General features: G+C 38.3%; 1 protein-coding gene, 1 long non-coding RNA gene and 1 pseudogene across 4 annotated transcripts in view; all 3 read right to left on the bottom strand.

Annotated features, from left to right (window-relative positions):
• Nucleotides 1-18,063, bottom strand: part of AGPAT5 (1-acylglycerol-3-phosphate O-acyltransferase 5) — a 60,658-nt gene that overhangs the window by 38,501 nt on the left and 4,094 nt on the right. Inside the window, exons 1-3 of one of the 3 annotated variants that reach the window (XM_037733418.1) lie at nt 13,108-13,161; nt 12,439-12,533; nt 5,324-5,393 (exon numbers count right to left, since the gene is read on the bottom strand). In XM_037733418.1, the coding sequence (XP_037589346.1) occupies nt 5,324-5,393; nt 12,439-12,450 (82 nt within the window). In that variant the 5' untranslated portion in view covers nt 12,451-12,533; nt 13,108-13,161. Of the gene's footprint in view, nt 1-5,323; nt 5,394-12,438; nt 12,534-13,107; nt 13,180-18,063 lie in introns of those variants that run through there. The other 2 variants (XM_017514373.2, XM_017514374.2) reach the window with 2 other exon arrangements.
• Nucleotides 7,995-12,432, bottom strand: LOC108293122 (annotated as a pseudogene).
• Nucleotides 14,252-17,959, bottom strand: LOC119468889. Its single transcript, XR_005197684.1, has 3 exons — nt 17,828-17,959; nt 17,473-17,476; nt 14,252-14,263 (listed from the first exon to the last, which is right to left on the bottom strand). It is a non-coding gene; the product is annotated as an uncharacterized LOC119468889 (long non-coding RNA).

Below are 18,063 nucleotides of genomic sequence, written 5' to 3'. Positions count from 1 at the left end.
AAGACCAGTCTTCCGCAATTCCTCTGATAGAACAATAGCAAAATAGAATTAAACCAAACACATTTGAAGAAGCAAAGGAAGTGCAGACATTGGTAAAGAGATGAGCACTCACACAGTAATAAAAGCTTTCTGCAGCTCATCAATCAGAAATGTAAAATGTATATACACTTTGACCCACCAGTGCTACTTCTAGAAACATAACTTACACAAATAATGAGTACACTATTTAAAGAGCTACATAGGAGGAGGGTCCAAGATGGCCGAATAGGAACAGCTCCAGTGCTCACCACATTTCCAAACGAGTTTTCACTGCCCAAAGACCAGCAGATTCCCGGGCTGAAAAGCACCACGAGTTTTCAGCACAGCTGTTTCAGCCGGTGCCACAGGTTGGCATACAGAAACTCACACAAATCTGGGCGGCTGTTTCAACAGGCACCTGGAAAGCCTGGGAGACAGAGCTGCCCATTCAACTGAAAGGGAGGGGGCAGAGACACGGGGCCAGGTGATCTGGCTTGGCAGGTATGACACCCACAAAACAAGCAATCTGAAACGTTCTGGATTGAGAGTTTTGCAGCCAGTGCAGCTGGAACTGGGATGGTCCAGCTCAGTGCGGGAGAAGGGCATCCACCACTACTGAGGCAGTCTGCAAATACCTAGGCAGTTCACACAGCAGTTGAGCAGAGTCTGTGGCAGCTCAACACCACCTCTGCTGGCAGATTGTGACTAGACTACTCCGTACGGGGCAGAGCATCTATGAAAAAAGGCAGCAGCACGTCAGAAACTTATAAATAAAGATGACCTTCCTAAGACAGAGCACCTGGGAAAAGAGGCGGTTATGAGTTCCACTGCAGCAGACCTAAAGGTACCTGCCCAGCAGCTCTGTACGGAACAACAGAGCTCCCAGAACAGCACTTGAAATATGGGATTATATGAAAGGACCTAATCTACATTTGATAGGTGTACTTGAATGTGATGGAGAGAATGAATCCAACCTGAAAAAAACACTTCAGGATATTATCCAGGGGAACTTACCTAATCTATCAAGGCAGGCCACCATTCAAGTACAGGAAATACAGAGAACACCACAAAGATATTCCTCAAGAAGAGCAACCCCAAGCCACAAAATCGTCAGATTCACCAGAGTTGAAATGAAGAAAAAAATACTAAGGGCGGCCAGAGGGAAAGGTCAGGTTACCCACAAAGGGAAGCCCATCAGACTCACAGCAGATCTCTCTGCAGAAACCCTACAAGCCAGAAGAGAGTGGTGGCCAATATTCAACATCCTTAAAGAAAAGAACTTTCAACCTAAAATTTCATATCCAGCCAAACTAAGCTTCATAAATGAAGGAGAAATAAAATCCTTTATGGACAAGCAATTGCTGAGAGATTTCATCACAACCAGGCCTGCCTTACAAGAACTCCTGAAAGAAGCACTAAACAAGGAAAGGAACAACCAGTACCAGCCACTCCAAAAATATACCAATGGTAAAGACCATTGACACAATGAAGAAAATGTGTCAACTAATGGGCAAAACATCCAGCTAGCATCAAAATGGCAGGATCAAATTCACCAATAACAATATTAACCTTAAATGTAAATGGGCTAAATGCTCCAATCAAAATACGCAGACTAGCAAATTGGATAAAAAGTCAAGACGCATAGTGTGCTGTATTCAGGAAACCCTTCTCACACGCAAAGACACACATAGGCTTAAAATAAAGGGATGGAGGAAGATTTACCAAGCAAATGGAGAGCAAAAAAAAGCACGAGTTGCAATCCTAGTCTCTGATAAAATGGACTTTAAACCAACAAAGATCAAAAGAGACAAAGAAGGGCATTACATAATGGTGAAAAGGTCAATGCATCAAGAAGAGCTAACGAACCTAAATATATATGCACCCAATACAGGAGCACCCAAATACATAAAGCAAGTTCTTGATGACATACAAACAGACTTAGACTCCCACACAATGATAGTGGGAGACTTTAAGATTCCATAGTCAATATTAGATCAATGAGACAGAAAATTAACAAGGATATCCAGGACTTGAACTCAGATCTGGACCAAGTAGACCTAATATACATCTACAGAAATCTCCACAGAATATATATTCTTCTCAGCACTGCATGGCACCTACTCTAAAATTGACCACATAATTGGAAGTAAATCACTCCTTGGCAAATGCAAAAGAACAGAAATCATAACAGTCTCTTAGACCAAAGTGCAATCAAATTAGAACTCAGAATTAAGAAACTAACTCAGAACTGCACAGCTTCATGGAAACTGAACAACTGGTTCCTGAATGTCAACTGGATAAACAATGAAATGAAGGCAGAAATAAAGATGTTCTTCAAAACCAGTCAGAATGAAGATATAACATACCAGAATCTCTGGGACACATTTAAAGCAGTGTCAGGGGAAATTTTATAGCAATAAATTCCCACCAGAGAAGTGAGAAAACATCTAAAATCGACACCCTATCATCAAAATGGAAAGAGCTAAAGGAGAAAGATCAAAAACAAAGCTAGCAGAAGATGAGAAATAACTAAGATCAGAGCAGAACTGGAGGAGACAGAGACATAAAAAACACTTCAAAAATCAATAAATCCAGGAGCTGTTTTTTTGAAAAGATCAACAAAATAGACAGACTGCTAGTCAGGTTGATAAAAAAGAAAGGAGTGAAGACTCAAATAGATGCAACAAAAAACGATAAACGGGATATCACCACAGATTCCACAGAAGTACAAACTACCATCAGAGATTACTACAAACAACTCTATGCACATAAACCAGTAAACCTGGAAGAAATGGATAAATTCCTGGACACTTGTGCCCTCCCAAGCCTAAACCAGGAAGAAGTTGAAACCTTGAACAGACCAATAACAAGGGCTGAAGTTGAGGCACCAATTAATAGCCTACTAACCAAAAAAAGTCCAGGTCCAAAAGGGTTCACACCTGAATGCTACCAGACAAAGAGGAGCTGGTACCATTCCTTCTGAAACTATTCCAAAGAATACAAAAAGAGGGAATCCTTCCCAAATCATTTTATGAGACGAACATCATCCAGATACCAAAACCTGGCAGAGACTCAACAAGAAAAGAAAAGTTCAGGCCAATATCCACGATGAACATGTATGCAAAAATCTTCAATAAAACACTGGCAAACTGATTACAACAGCACAACAAAAAGCTTATCCATCACGATCAAGTAGGTTTCATCCTGGGGATGCAAGGCTGGTTCAACATATGCAAGTCTATAAACATAATTCACCACATAAACAGAACAGCTCAAGGAAGTGAGAGGACAGAAACAGATGGAGATACATTCCATGCTTATGGTTAGGAAGAACCAATATCATGAAAATGGCCATACTGCCCAAAGTAATTTATAGATTCAACCCTATCCCCATCAAGCTACCAATGACCTTCTTCACAGAACTGGAAAAAACCACCTTAAACTTCATATGGAAACAAAGAGCCCGCATAGCCAAGACAATCCTAAGCAAAAACAACAAAGCTGGAGGCATCACGCTGCCTAACTTCAAACTATACTACAAGGCCACAGTAATCACAACAGCATAGTACTGGTACCAAAATAGAGATATAGACCAATGGAACAGAACAGAGGCCTTGGAGGCAATGCCACACATCCACAACCATCTAATCTTTGACAAACCTGACAAAAACAAGCAATGGGGAAAGGATTCCCTGTTTAATAAATGGGATTCCCTGTTGGGAAAACTGGCTAGCCATATGCAGGAAGCAGAAACCAGACCCCTTCCTGACACCTTACACTAAAATTAACTCCATATGGATTAAAGACTTATGCATAAGACCTAACACCATAAAAACCCTAGAAGAAAACCTAGGCAAAATCATTCAGGACATAGGCAGAGCTAAGGACTTCATGACTAAAACACCAAAAGCATTGGCAACAAAAGCCAAAACAGACAAATAGGACCTAATTAAACTCCAGAGCTTCTGTACAGCAACAGAAACAATCATTAGAGTGAACCGGCAACCAACAGAATGGGAAAAAATTTTTGCAATCTACCCATCTGACAAAGGGCTAATATCCAGAATCTACAAAGAACTAAAACAGATTTACAAGAATAAAACAAACAAACTCATCCAAAAGTGGGCAAAGGATATGAACAGACACTTTTCAAAAGAAGACATACATAAGGCCAACAAACATATGAAAAAATGCTCATCATCACTAGTCATGAGAGAAATGCAAATCAAAACCACATTGAGATATCATCTCACATAGTTAGAATGGCGATCATTAAAAAATCTGGAGACAACAGATGTTGGAGAGGATGTGGAGAAAAAAGAACACTTTTTTACACTGTTGGTGGGATTGTAAATTAGTTCAATCACTGTGGAATATAGTGTGGTGCTTCCTCAAGGACCTAGAAATAGAAATTCCATTTGACCCAGCAATCCCATTACTGGGTATATACGCAAAGGATTATAAATCCAAGTATGTTCACTGCGGCACTGTTTACAAAAGCAAAACCTGAAACCAACCCAAATGCCCATCGATGATAGACTGGACAAGGAAAATGTGGCACATATACATCATGGAATACTATGCAGCCATAAAAAATGATGAGTTTGTGTTCTTTGTAGGGACATGGATGAATCTGGAAACCATCATTCTCAGCAAACTGACACAAGAACAGAAAGTAAAACACCACATGTTCTCACTCATAGGTGGGCGGTGAACAATGAGAACACATGGACACAGGGAGGGGAGCATCACACACTGGTGTCTGTTGGGGGGGAGTAGGGGAGGGACATTGGGGGGCAGGGTGGCTGGGGAGGGATAACATGGGGAAAAGTGCCAGATATAGGTGAGTGGGGGATGGAGGCAGCAAACCACATTGCCATGTATGTACCTATGCAACAACCCTGCATGTTTTGCACATGTACCCCAAAACCTAAAGTGCAATAAAATATATATATATATATATATATATATATATATAAAATGAAATTTTAACCAGAGCACTAAAAAAATAGTAACAATTAAAAATACAATAACAAAGCAAAAAAAAAGAGCCACACAAAAAGAAAAAACTAAGCAAACAAGAAAATAGCTTGCTTACATCCAAGGTAAGTTTAGGAAAATTCATAGCTTTCATGTTTCTGACTGTCCAAAAAGTAAAATCACAAAAATACAAGAACAGGTGTAATACCTGCATAGAAAATTCATGTTTTAAAAAGCCCACTTCATTTAAATATAAGAATGGTATGTTGAATGCCCATGTGCCAGCTGCAGAAAAACCTAAGTTTCATGCAAATGAAATACAAACCTGTGCTTCGATGATTTGCTAAATATATTATATTTTCTTTATTTTTTGGCAAATCTCCATATAGCAATATCTAAAAGATAAAACAAAAAAAATTACTTTGATATTTTAAAATATCTACTACTGTAATATACAAAGACAATGTGAAGAAACAGACAAATGATGTTGTGAATATTTCCATCCATGATTGACAAAAATTAGATTTCTCACAGGAGCCTCAGAGATCATAAATAGCTCATGTACACAAAACAGTTATGCATAGGACAGGTTAATGGTCATAAATTAAAATAGAATAATCAATATCCTCATGAGAAAAATATAGCAAGCATTTATTGATTGCTAACAATATATAAAACACTGACCATAAGACAAATCTTCCTTCAAAGAGCCTGCAATCAATCTAGTAAAAGACACAGACATGTCTTCAGGAACTGTAATAAGACATCATGCAAATACTATGAAAATACAGTACTTTTTCATGTTTTAAATTTTGTTTTTTCTTTTTTCAGGAAACTAGAAGGACACCCAACCTTTTTTAATTTTAAAGAACTGTAAACTGCAGAGCAGAAGGATTATCATTAGGTGGAATTTTGGCAGATGAGATGAAGGAAAATGTTCATGAAAATAAGAACGAATGGAAGCAGTAATGCTGAAGGCCTGTTGGGTACACGGGCAGTCTCACGGGTGAGGAGCAAGGAGACTGGAAGGGTGGCTCTGAACCAGAATGCCAGAAGTCTTTTGAATTCCATGCTAAGGATTAAAACTTTATTCTGTAAGTATGAGAGAAACATGGTTCCATGATTAGGACTCACTTCGTCTCCACCAAGAACAGAATTCAAGAAAAGGGCAACTTCCAGTAGGAGGAAGGAGCTGGTGAGAAGCACGCAGTGGGCTTCTGGTCCACCAGCCAGTTTATTTTTAAACTGGGCGGGGGGTACACAGGTGTTCAATGTACCTCTATTAGTCTTTCTGTTGTTTTGTGTGTCTTACATATTTTAAAATAAAATTTTAAGGAAACTGGGAGTACACTTGTAAAGACTTAAAAGGAAATGGCCGCTAACAGTGTTTATTCTGGACATTTTTGTTTCTGTATCTTGTCATCATGGATTATGCAAGATTATAAATTAGCTAAGGCTTTTTAGGTCTATCTTTTCCATAAGTGTTATCTTTCGGTCATGACACTGTTTATTAGTATCTTAAAAAGAGAAAAAAGAAAGGGACAGTTAACCCAACAACTTTGTAGATAAATGCACCTAGATAATGTAAAGTTCTGGAAGCCAGGGATGTGACTGAGGTTTCCATTACTTTCCTTAGAAACTGCACAAGCTATGTACATACTATGTTTAAATATTTGCCCAAATGAGTTCTTATTAATAAAGTTTATTGATGGTATAAATTAGTAAAACCAATAATTTGATCTGTTCAGAGTTAAAAGTGACATACTGGCTTGTGAGTAAATCCCCATTCTCTTACCAACAAGCCAGAATTGCATCAAGACAATTACATATGCACTGATTTAAAAGTTTTGCACAGGCCAGGCATGGTGGCCCACGCCTGCAATCCCAGTGCTTTGGGAGGCTGAGGAGGAGTGGGCAGGCAGGGGCAGTGGAGCAGGGTGGGAAGATCTCTTAAGCCCAGAAGTCCAAACCCAGCATAGGCAGCACAGCCAAACTCTGTCTCTACAGAAATATAAGAAGATTAGCCAGGCATGGTGGTGAGCACCTGCCCCCACTCCCTCAGAAGCATCCAGAACATACTGGACACCTAATAACAAGTCCCTAGCCCCTTATGGCCTATGCACTCCTCCATGGCCTGATCAGTTTTCTACCCTGAGAGCCTAACACCAAGCTGGTTTTTCACCGATGTTTTCTGAATTATTGTTTACACTTTTGTTGCCAGTAGGTAAAGCTATATCTCATTTTTAACATAAAGGTAATTTCGGAATAAACATAAATAAAATAATTTAAGAGGACCAGTGACTTTTTAAAGGCATCATTCTGTAAATCTAGTACTCATTTTTAAAATCACATTAGTTGCTTCTACAAATGTATCCTACAGATAATTTGTCACTTCAAAATAAGGCACATGAAAACATATGGCTTTTCTTTTTGCTTTTCATAACTCTAATTTTAAGTTGCTTATCATTGCTTCTTCATAATTATTTAATTTTAGGTTCATCCACTTTTTAAACTCATCACACATCCCTTTACAGAAAAAAAAAAAATCTTTCCATTGATTAATTCAGAGGCTGCCAATAAAAATGATTTTTGAATAATTATCTTCACTGCAAATGAAAAACTATTCTGCTTTAGTCAAACAAATTTATTTATCTTGCACAAACTGGCTTTCACAAGAAGACCTGGATTAGATGTGGACTAGTTTCCCCTCACCTTGATCCCATTTGTGTTGTTTTAATTTGCTCCCATGATATATTAACTGCCTAACTCCTTTAATCTTAAAAACAGGTAGTAATATGGAATCTAAATTAATCACATGCTTAACACCTTAGCCTCCGAATCACATCACAGAGACATAAATATACAGCATTCTTTAAGAATGCTGTATATTTATATTCTTTTCTAAGAATTTATATTATATTCTTTATATTCTTCATTTATCTCAATAATGTCCATTTGCATTCTGCATGCAAAACTTGAAATGACTTTTTTTTTTAAAATTTTCACTGTAAATAAGTATAGATGATGCTGTTGAAACGGATCAGAGAACATGTTACACCAAAACAAGTTACTTTGGCATAAGGATTATTTTGAGCTGAAGGCAGCTGAGAAACAGCAGATACAAGAAGAGTTCTCTATCCTCTCCCTAACTGCCTAAGGCATGGCATAAATTTGCCGGTGTAAAGGTGATATGAATTTCCATTGGTAAAGGTGTTTCCCTGTCCCTTATTGGGAGACCAGAAGCCGGCAAAATAAATCTGCACAGCAAACCTTATTACTATATATTTCCTAGTCATCTTCCCACAATTTGCCACCCCAGGAGCTGAAACTCTCTTTTCCTTTGACTAGTCACTTCTTTACAATTTATCATCGTTGCTTAAAAATCACACACAAACCCCCTTTAGCCAAGCACACAGGGGTACACCTATAGTCCCTGCTACTCGGGAGGCTCAAAGAGAATTGCTTAAGTTCAGGAGTTTGAGTCCAGCCCTGGCAACATAGCAAGCAAGACCCTGTCTCTTTAAAATACAGATAAAAATAAAACCCTCCTTTGAATTTTAATTTATTTCCCAAGGACTCTGTGCATGTAAAAATATTAACATCAATAAAATGTGCATTTCTCATCTCCTGTTAATCTCTTAATTCACAGGCCCTAGCTAGCCTAACAAGGTAGAGGAACAGTTTACTCTCCCCTATGCTATAATGTGAGAGCCACTAAGAGGTAGGCTCCAAAGTACTGGACTTGAATTAAGGCTTAAATTTGAATCCTTATCCATCACCTTACGATGAGAACTTGGGCAAAACACCCAAGTTCTTCATACCTATTTCTTTGCCTGTAAAATGAGTGTAATAATCATAACTGCTCCTCCTAGGGTTGTAGTGAAATAAGTGAAACCATGTAAACAACTTCATACAACACCTAAAACATAGTAACCATCTAAAATATGTTACACTGTCATTATTATTATCCAATGAAATGGAATTTTTTATTGAAAACCATGTAAAATGATTAATGGATAGAGAAATAGCTAGTCTATCTCTCCCCGCAATAAGTCTTTGATTACATAGATGTACAGCTATAAAGAATTTCAATTTGAATAGATTACATCTACAGTTTACACTGTATATGTAAACTTATGTGGTCAACTTATATAATCTCTTGAGCTTCTAAATGTATTTTTATGCCAACAAAATATATTACCAGTTAATCATAAGGTTTCTGCTGTAAAATATGCAAAAACTATAGTCTTTTTCTACCCAGTTTAAAACATTTCACTGAATAGTAAAATTATTATGCCCTTCTGAAATAAGATCAAAATAGCAAATAGCTACTTACCCAATAATCAATAAAAACACAATTATCATGCAATATTTAAATGGAACCTAACAGATGACAAAGTTCCTTTCTTCCTTTTGCTTTCTTTAGCAAAGCCTTTTTCATATGCTTTCAAAATAGCACGTCACACGCAAAACTGTTATGACTAGGTGTTTGGACCATCATGGCTCACTGCTCTCTCACTGTTCTTACCATGTCTAGTGAATAAACTGGCTGACTGCATTCAATGAGACACATGGCTGTTTCCATAGTAATCATAATGATAAGAACCCTGGTTCTTCAAACTCCAGCACTGCAAGAAACAACAATGGCTTTTTCCTTGCCGGCCCTTTTATTTTGTACATGACAAACAAAACCCAGAAAGTCACTAAATCATCAGGGTCTCCATGGTCAGGCCAACCTATGTAATGGAACTGAGTGATGGAAGACTCTATCATTTTTCTCTTGGTTAAACAGCAGTGTGATCTTCCTGAAGATAAAGGTAGTGCTTCCTTCTTCTGAATGGCAGATGGCTTGTATCCGTAGGATGAACTTCCTGTGGGTTTTGGCCAACATTGATGTCATTTAACCCTGCCACATTCAACTTATGTGGTCAACATAACAACCATGGAGGAGCCTTACTCCCAGGTCATCTGCCAAAAATCTATTCAAGTAAGTGGTAACGCCCCTTGCCAAGCACTGTTCTGATTTATAATGCGGGGATTGCACTGATGTAGTCTTATCTTTTAAAATAACCCATGTAACATAAGGCAAATTGTCTCTGTATTTTTGGAAAGATTCCAAGTTAATCTGGCAGCAGATATTGGCATTCCAAGTTTTTTCTGATACGTTGATCAAACTGTGTCAAGACTGCTCCAGTGATAAACCCTCGGCTAGCTGGATCATGACTCCCACAGGAAGTGATCATGCTGATGGACGCTATCTAGTGCGGCTTTCTCCAGAATGTACTGGAAGTCTGCCTCATTTTCTAGCATTTCTTCCACTACTTCCTCTGTGGCATTAGGTAGAACTAGAAGCATGAGTTCCCCAGAATGTCACTCACAGTTAGGTTTAGTAAGCAGGACAACCCAGTCATGGGTGTGTTCTGTAATGTCCCAACCACTGATCAATACAACTTGGTCTTCTCTTCATTCACTTGAGGGTCACAGAGGTAAGAGGTGTTCCTGGTGCTTCTCAGGACATGATCACAGACATCTTCTGATCATATCCCCCTTTATACTGACTCCAAGCTTGCCACTTTCATCAGGTTCACTGATTAGAACAAGATTATCATGCAGAATATCACCATTAGGAGTAGACTTTTTAAGAGAAGATGGAACATCAATGTTTCATCACTATGATCTTCCAGATCTTGTTGGAAATGTAAATAATGAATTTGGTTCCAACTGTTTTTCTTAGATTGTTTGGGTGGTAAAGCCAGAGCCTGTCCATCTCCAGGGGTCTCTTGTAATGGTGATGATTCCAGAATGATGCTATTAGCTTGTGCCGATAATAGTGATCTCTGATTGACAAATACTTTGGAGGAAATGTGAACCACATGGTCCACCAAATGACCAACTGAAGATGGTCATAACCAGGTTCCCTCTTGTGTGAATGCAGAATTTTAATGATTAAGAATTCCTGTTCTAGGTGGCAACTGTGATGGAAGACTTTGTGTTTCTATCCTTTTCACCAGATGTTGAATTCCTGCTTACTACTTCCCAATGCATTCATTTCCAAGTCAGTGGCTTATATGAGGATCCTACAAGTAGTCTGTCTGCCTTTTCTTTGCCATACTGAACTAACTGAACTTCAGTTCTCCCACTGTGCACTAGGAATTTTGAACCGAATATAAAATGGTGTGCAAAAAAATTCTTTCTAGTGGGAAGTGGTCTGCCCAAACAGAAGAATATGTGGTGTTCTACACTTGCTTTCCACAAATGTTTACATGTTCTATAAGTCACCATATTAAATCCTGATAATCTTTCTCTAGATTTATGCAAGTCATTTTCAGAGTTGAACAAAAAACTGTTTGCACTTAAAACAAATTTTAACAATCTTCAACCCTGGAAAGGTACTCATTCATAACCTGTTATAAATTAGAATTCCTCCTGACATCATTCCAATCATAATTTCATTGTTACTTTGATCCCTCGCATAGAGGAATTCAACTCCACAGAGTTCTAAGGTACTTGCTGTGTTTAGGTAATTAACTTCTGCTTCTCAAGGACATAAACACATATGTTGCTGATGTAATTTTACAGTTTCTTTTTCAAAAGTTTGAGGATGATCAGGAACGAAAGAATAACCTGATAGGTGGCCTACGAAGTTCTCTGACTGTAGTCTCCAAGGTTAGCCTGAACAGCAAATGAAGCTAAAAGGGCAGCACTAACGTAAAGACAGGGCAATCTTCCAGTAAGAATGTCTTGTTAAATTTGCAAAAAATACTAGTACTGGGCTAACCATGGAATCATCAGCCACCTGTAAATTAACAGTCTTGTTCAGTAAAATCAGGACGCTTGCAGACTACATCTAACAGAACTTGCCACAGCTCATGTTTATTCACACTGAAAGCTTACACAGTGTTTTCCAGAAGGATGTTACCAACCACCTCTGTAGGCTGTCTGTCTCAGGCCAACTCTGTGCTCATACATTGTAGGCTGTAGGCTCTGCCAGCAGGAAATTGGAAATGTGAGGTCATGACTGTATACACAAGGTCTTCACATCACAGCTGCATCCTCTCAGCTGAAGAAAAAAAGCATCAAAGCCAGGCAGTAATGGGGAACAGCATGTATGCTCTACATACGTGCTGGGGTTGCGTGTGTGCAACCACGTCACACCGTGGAGCTGGCACACTGTGGAGATGCAATGGCCTGGGCCACCCAGGGGGGCCATCAAGTTCTTCTCATACACTCGGCATGTATGTGTCTCTTGGTACTGCCCTCATTTTATATCCCATTTGTCTTCTGGTATTGCTCTCATTTTAGAGGGTGTGTTTTTTCTATGATGTACCAGCCACTGAGCTAGGCAGTTTCACATATTACCTCATTTTGCCTTCAAAATTGCATGGCAAAAAGTATTTTATGTAAGGATGAGAATCTTGAGATTAAGAAGTTGACACTTGCTCCAGATGACATACAGAATGACAGAGAAATAGGAATTACACCCAGGTTTCTCACTCCAAGATCCCCAAATCTTTTGACTGTGACAAAACTATTCTCTGCAAAAATTTCAAATAAAAAATGTCAAGTGAGAAGGCTTCTCATATATTAGAAGCTTATGTAATTTTTTTCACTGTTTATATCAACCACAGAATTATAAGGAACCCGTTAAAAAAGTAAAAACCAACAAAAAAAAATTTTCCTACATAAATACGAATTACGACCAGAAGCAACGCAATACATAAGTGCACCAGGAGCTGGCATTCACCGTATCACATGCAACTTTCAGGTGAAGCACCTGCTTATCTATGCAACAGCCCCCACCCAGTTAATCATTTGGACATAGTTGTATTCCTCCTTTATTTCCTCAGTTCTTTGTGAATGTCTTTAATTTGGGAAGTATCTCAATATACATTCAAGTTTTCTTTTAAGTGACATCTTTTGGCACTGCTAAATTATGTGTTACTTTAGGGTAGATCAGCATCTATTAACACTATGTGGTTAGCACTTAGTACATGGCTGGGACTTAATACGACTCTCCTGTCCAGGTATCATCACCCTCAATTCTTTCTGCCCCTGTAATTCTCATGCCAAGATGGAGCGCAGTAAAGCTGTCGTCCAAATATTACTTACACTTATACACATATACAGTACTCTAAAATCTCCAAGCAACACATTCTTATTTGAGGTTTTCATTTCTGGTGCCTACAGAGAAATAGAAGAAACAACATAAAACCTTGGAGAATTGCATAGGTTCAAAAATTACAAAAAGTACCGGTTTTTATTCACAAGTAAACCAAGGTTTCTCTGTACTGCTGGCTGTTTGAGAGTCTGTCTTATAACTTCTCTGGCCTTGCTCATTCTGCCTTACTCTTGAGGGCAGAATTAATGTTTCTTCCTCCATCTTTTTAGGGAAACAATGAATTGGACTCACTAGACCTGTGTACCCTGTTAGATCAAAACTTATCAACTAGTAATGCCATTCGGAATTTCCATCCCTTAAACGTGAGATTCATTCACATTTCCATAGAAATACAGACTAGAATCCCCTAGAGTACTCCATTTTTTTTTCTTTTGAGATAGGGTCTCACTCTGTCACCCAGGTTGGAGCCTCCGTCTCCCATGTTCAAGCAATTCTCCCACCTCAGCCTCCGAATTAGCTGGGACTACAGGCAAAAAACACCATGCCCACCAAATTTTTGTTTTTGGTAGAGATAGGGTTTCACAATTGTTGGCCAAGCTGGTCTTGAATGCCTGACCTCAAGCGATCCACCCACCTTGGCTTCCCAGAGTGCTGGGATTACAAGTGTGAGCCACACCATGCCCAGACTACTCTGCCATTTTTGTTAAAAGAAAAAGTAAAATCAAGTCATTCTCCCTTTACTGCCATCTTCAAGAGGTTACAATATTGCGGAGGGGATGATACATACATTAAAATATGCTAATGTTATGTTAGTATGCTATATGTTAATATTACATAAAAGTTACCCTGACATTGAGATGGGGTGAAAGCACGACAGATGGAGAAAAGCTGGGCTTGAGTTGGAATTCCAGAGAGGAGCAGTCCAATATGGGGAGGGAAAACCTAGACTAGAAGGAAACTAAGGAATGGAATAGTTAACCAGGGCAGGACTTAGAGAGCCTTGAATGCCATGCTTCAATCACTTCATGTTTATTATGTTATTAATTGAAAACCTCTTTTCCCTAAACATTCATGTTCAAAGCAAAAATTCAAAGTAGTTCTTATATGCTTCTCCACTAACCCAAGCAGAGTTACTTTAAAAAGTTACTTTATCTCTGTACAGCAAAGCTAATAAACATGCTCTAATTTCAGTATTATCCTATATTGTAATTGTCAGTTCATGTCTCTCCTAGATGAATACCTTGAGAAATAGGGATATCACTTCAATCAATACAATCAGTGTCAGACAAAGCATCTTTAGAAAATGAATGCTTGAAACCCAACTGTCTTGCGCTAAATCCTGGCTAGACTACAGATATGAATCATGGGTACTCCCTTTTCCTCCTCTGTAAAAGAGGAAGAATGGTGCCTACCTTGTAAAGACGAAATTATTTACATAATAGAACCATACTTGCACACAGCAGCACTCACTAAATGCAACTGTGTTACTAACCCACCATCTTCTTTTTCCTCCACGTTCAATCACAAAGCCCTATCAGCTAAAATAGATCTGGAATTCTTTTCAGTCTCAACGTCCACTCTTTCTATTCCCCTAACCATCATGTCTCACCTGGATGACATTACCTTCCAAGCTTGATCTTTTACAGAGCTCCACACAAATGTCATTTGCTCAGGAAGATTTTCCAACCCCTACCTCTAACCCACCAGGCTAAACAACCTGGCATGGCACAGTAAATTTTAATTTTCTTGGTATTGTTTGTCTTCCCACACTAGAATGTGACCTCCATAATGGCAAGTACACTGTCTATCAAACATTGTATCTCTTAGTACCCAGCACAGCACCTGGAACAATGTGCACATGGGAATATCACAGGGACTAAGGGAGTAATACTAGGTTCTAGAGATCCCTTACTGAAGTTATTACTTAGTACTGAATTGTCCAAACTACTAATATCAACCTCTAGTTAAAGAAGCCATAATAAAATGAGAAAAGAGTAAAGGAAAAATTAACCTGTGATTCCACTTAAGAAGCGTCAGCTCCACAAAATTAGACAAATTTACCAAAAAGGGAAAGTAAACTAGGTATATACGGAGTGCTGTTTTCCCTTACCTTCCATCATAATGGCACAGAGGTATCCCCAAAGGTACATGGGTATATTTCATGCTACTGTACTAAAAAAACTCATCTAAGAAGTTCATTTAACTGAAGGATCTTATCACAACTCAAACACTTACTTAAATGCTCTTGGAAGAAATCTAAAGTTACACATCAAACTTTGGTACACACCTGGGAAAGGTGTACGCAGTGTAGGAGTAGGGGAAACTTTAACTTTCTCAAAATATTGTGGCTTTATTTTGTATGTATATTTATAATTGCATCTGTATATAATTGCATGTATATATTGTATCTGTGATTTTAAAATAGAAAAATAAGGCATTAAAAACCTATACACAAATGCAACCTGAAATAACTGGTTTGTTCACAGAGGTTTATATTTATAAAGTATAAAAATAGAGTTCTAATTGCATTTCTTTAGGATTTTCCTATACATCTAGTATAGGATTTTCCTACACATCTAGTAAGTTAACCCACTCTTTAACCAGAATTTAATTGTGTTAGACTGAAATTGTATTTGACTGGGAAATGTTTAATTTCCTATAGTAAAAGTTTTTATTATTCTGCTTAAACAAGAAAATACAGAGGCACCCCCAAACCTACACAGTCCTATCACTCTCAGCTAAAGTGAAGGAAGTAATTTAAGATCTATTTAAGGTCTTCATCAAATGACGAATAAGCAGAGAAGAGTAAAATTAAGGATGCAAGCTACAATTTGTATTCTCATTAGGACTACAGATATTAGAGAAGACACTGGGCAACATTATGGCAGAAATGCAGAAAGAATATAGACGTGTCATAAAGGGGAATAGTAGACTAGATGACTTGTAAGGTCCCCTCTCCAATTCTAAATAAGCATGTTTCATTCTAATGAATGGCTCCTTTTACAGCAAGATTCAAAATACAAATTTAACTCATCAAGAGCTTAGGACTAGTTTGATGAGCAGTGCTACAAAAAGAAAGATCCAGTTATAAATGGTCTCTAAAAGCCTTGACTGTTTTTGAGGAACTTGGAACAATTTTCACTTAAAAGTATGAATCGGCTGAGCATCAAGGTATAAATCGGTGAATCAAGGACAGATCACTTGAGCCCAGGAGCTTGAAACCAGCCTGGGCAACATGGAAGAATCTTATCTCTACCAAAAAGAAAAAAACAAAAATTAACTCAGGATGGTGCTGGGCACCTGTAGGGAGGTGAAAGGGGTCTGAAGCGGGAGGACCACTTGAGCCCAGACACAGAGGCTGCAGTGAGTGGGGACTGCACCACTACACTCCAGTTTGGGCAACAGTGTGAGACTCTGCTTCAAAAAAAAGTATGAATCCTTAGACAAGTTAAGAGCATATTATAGAAATGTCAAAATCTTAACTTCTTTATCTTCTTTCTTGTGTTTTTCAAACTATTTTACAAAGCAGGTCAACTGAAAACCTAAGTTTATTTTAAACTTAAGACTGTGCATCTTATTGTTATATTACACTAGCCTTTTGGGAGGGGGAGATTAGCAGTCAGAGTCATGTAATGTAAAATATATTCTGAAGTGAACCCCAAGTGTTACCAACTAATTTAAACAAGATAAATTGGTAACTAAAATATTAATTAGGGGCAGGGCATGGTGGCTCACATCTGTAAGCCCAGCACTTACTGGTCAAGGCAGAAGGATCACCTGAGTCCAGGAATTCAAGACCAGCCTGGGCAACACAGCAAGACCCCATCCATCTCTACAAAAACTTTTAAAATTTAGTTAGAAATAATGGCATGCCAACTGCTTGGGAGGATCACTTGAACCCAGGCATTCAAGCCTGCAATGAGCCATGATGGTCTCACTGCCCAGAAGACCATGACTCAAAAAACCCCAAACCCCAAACTATTCTGTGTTGATAATTTTTTAGCCTACAAATTTCAATGATCAGTCTTCAGTGTATTTCATGGAAATGGGGAAAAAGAATTTTTTAAAAAAAAAAAGAAGCAAAGAAAAAAGAATTCTGACATTTGAAGACATTCTTTTAACTTCTAACAGCTTCACAAAACATGCTAAAAAGATTTTTCATTATTTATCATAAATATTACAGTTATCGTTTATGCAGCTATCTCAACATTTAGGATATATCTAGACCCCGAGGATAGAATTCTCGGCTATAAACTAAGATAAATCTAGTTTCACTTCAACGCATGATGACAGAATTTAAGCTAACTTCATTCCTTTTTCATGAGTCCTACCCACTCCTCTGCCAGTACTCCAACTTTCCTTTTAATTTCCTGTAAGTTTTCCTCAAACTCCAGCTCAAGGATATACACATAGCCTCTTACTCTGAGTATCAAAGCATTCCATATTCAAGTTACTTCCTACCTACAGATAGGGCTTTTCAGTGGTAAACAAACTAAATACCAGTATATTCACCATATTACACATAATAGTTTTAGCTTAGAAGTTATATTACCTTTAATTTATAAAGATTTATTTCCATGTATATGATATATATATATATATATATATCATATACATATATGTATACCTATATATATCATATACATATATTATATATATATATAAAATGACAAGATATAATTCAGAATCAGTTAAGGATTAAAAGAATACCAGGCCAGGCGCGGTCGCTCAAGCCTGTAATCCCAGCACTTTGGGAGGCCGAGGCGGGTGGATCACGAGGTCAAGAGATCGAGACCATCCTGGTCAACATGGTGAAACCCCGTCTCTGCTAAAAAATACAAAAAATTAGCTGGGCATGGTGGCGCGTGCCTGTAATCCCAGCTACTCAGGAGGCTGAGGCAGGAGAATTGCCTGAACCCAGGAGGCGGAGGTTGCGGTGAGCCGAG

This window comes from Cebus imitator, unplaced genomic scaffold, assembly GCF_001604975.1.
Source record: "Cebus imitator isolate Cc_AM_T3 unplaced genomic scaffold, Cebus_imitator-1.0 Scaffold523, whole genome shotgun sequence".
In the NCBI taxonomy this organism is placed as follows: Eukaryota; Metazoa; Chordata; class Mammalia; order Primates; family Cebidae; genus Cebus; species Cebus imitator.
The sequence above is the reverse complement of the archived record's forward strand: the minus strand, read 5'-3'. Positions and strand labels throughout refer to the sequence as shown.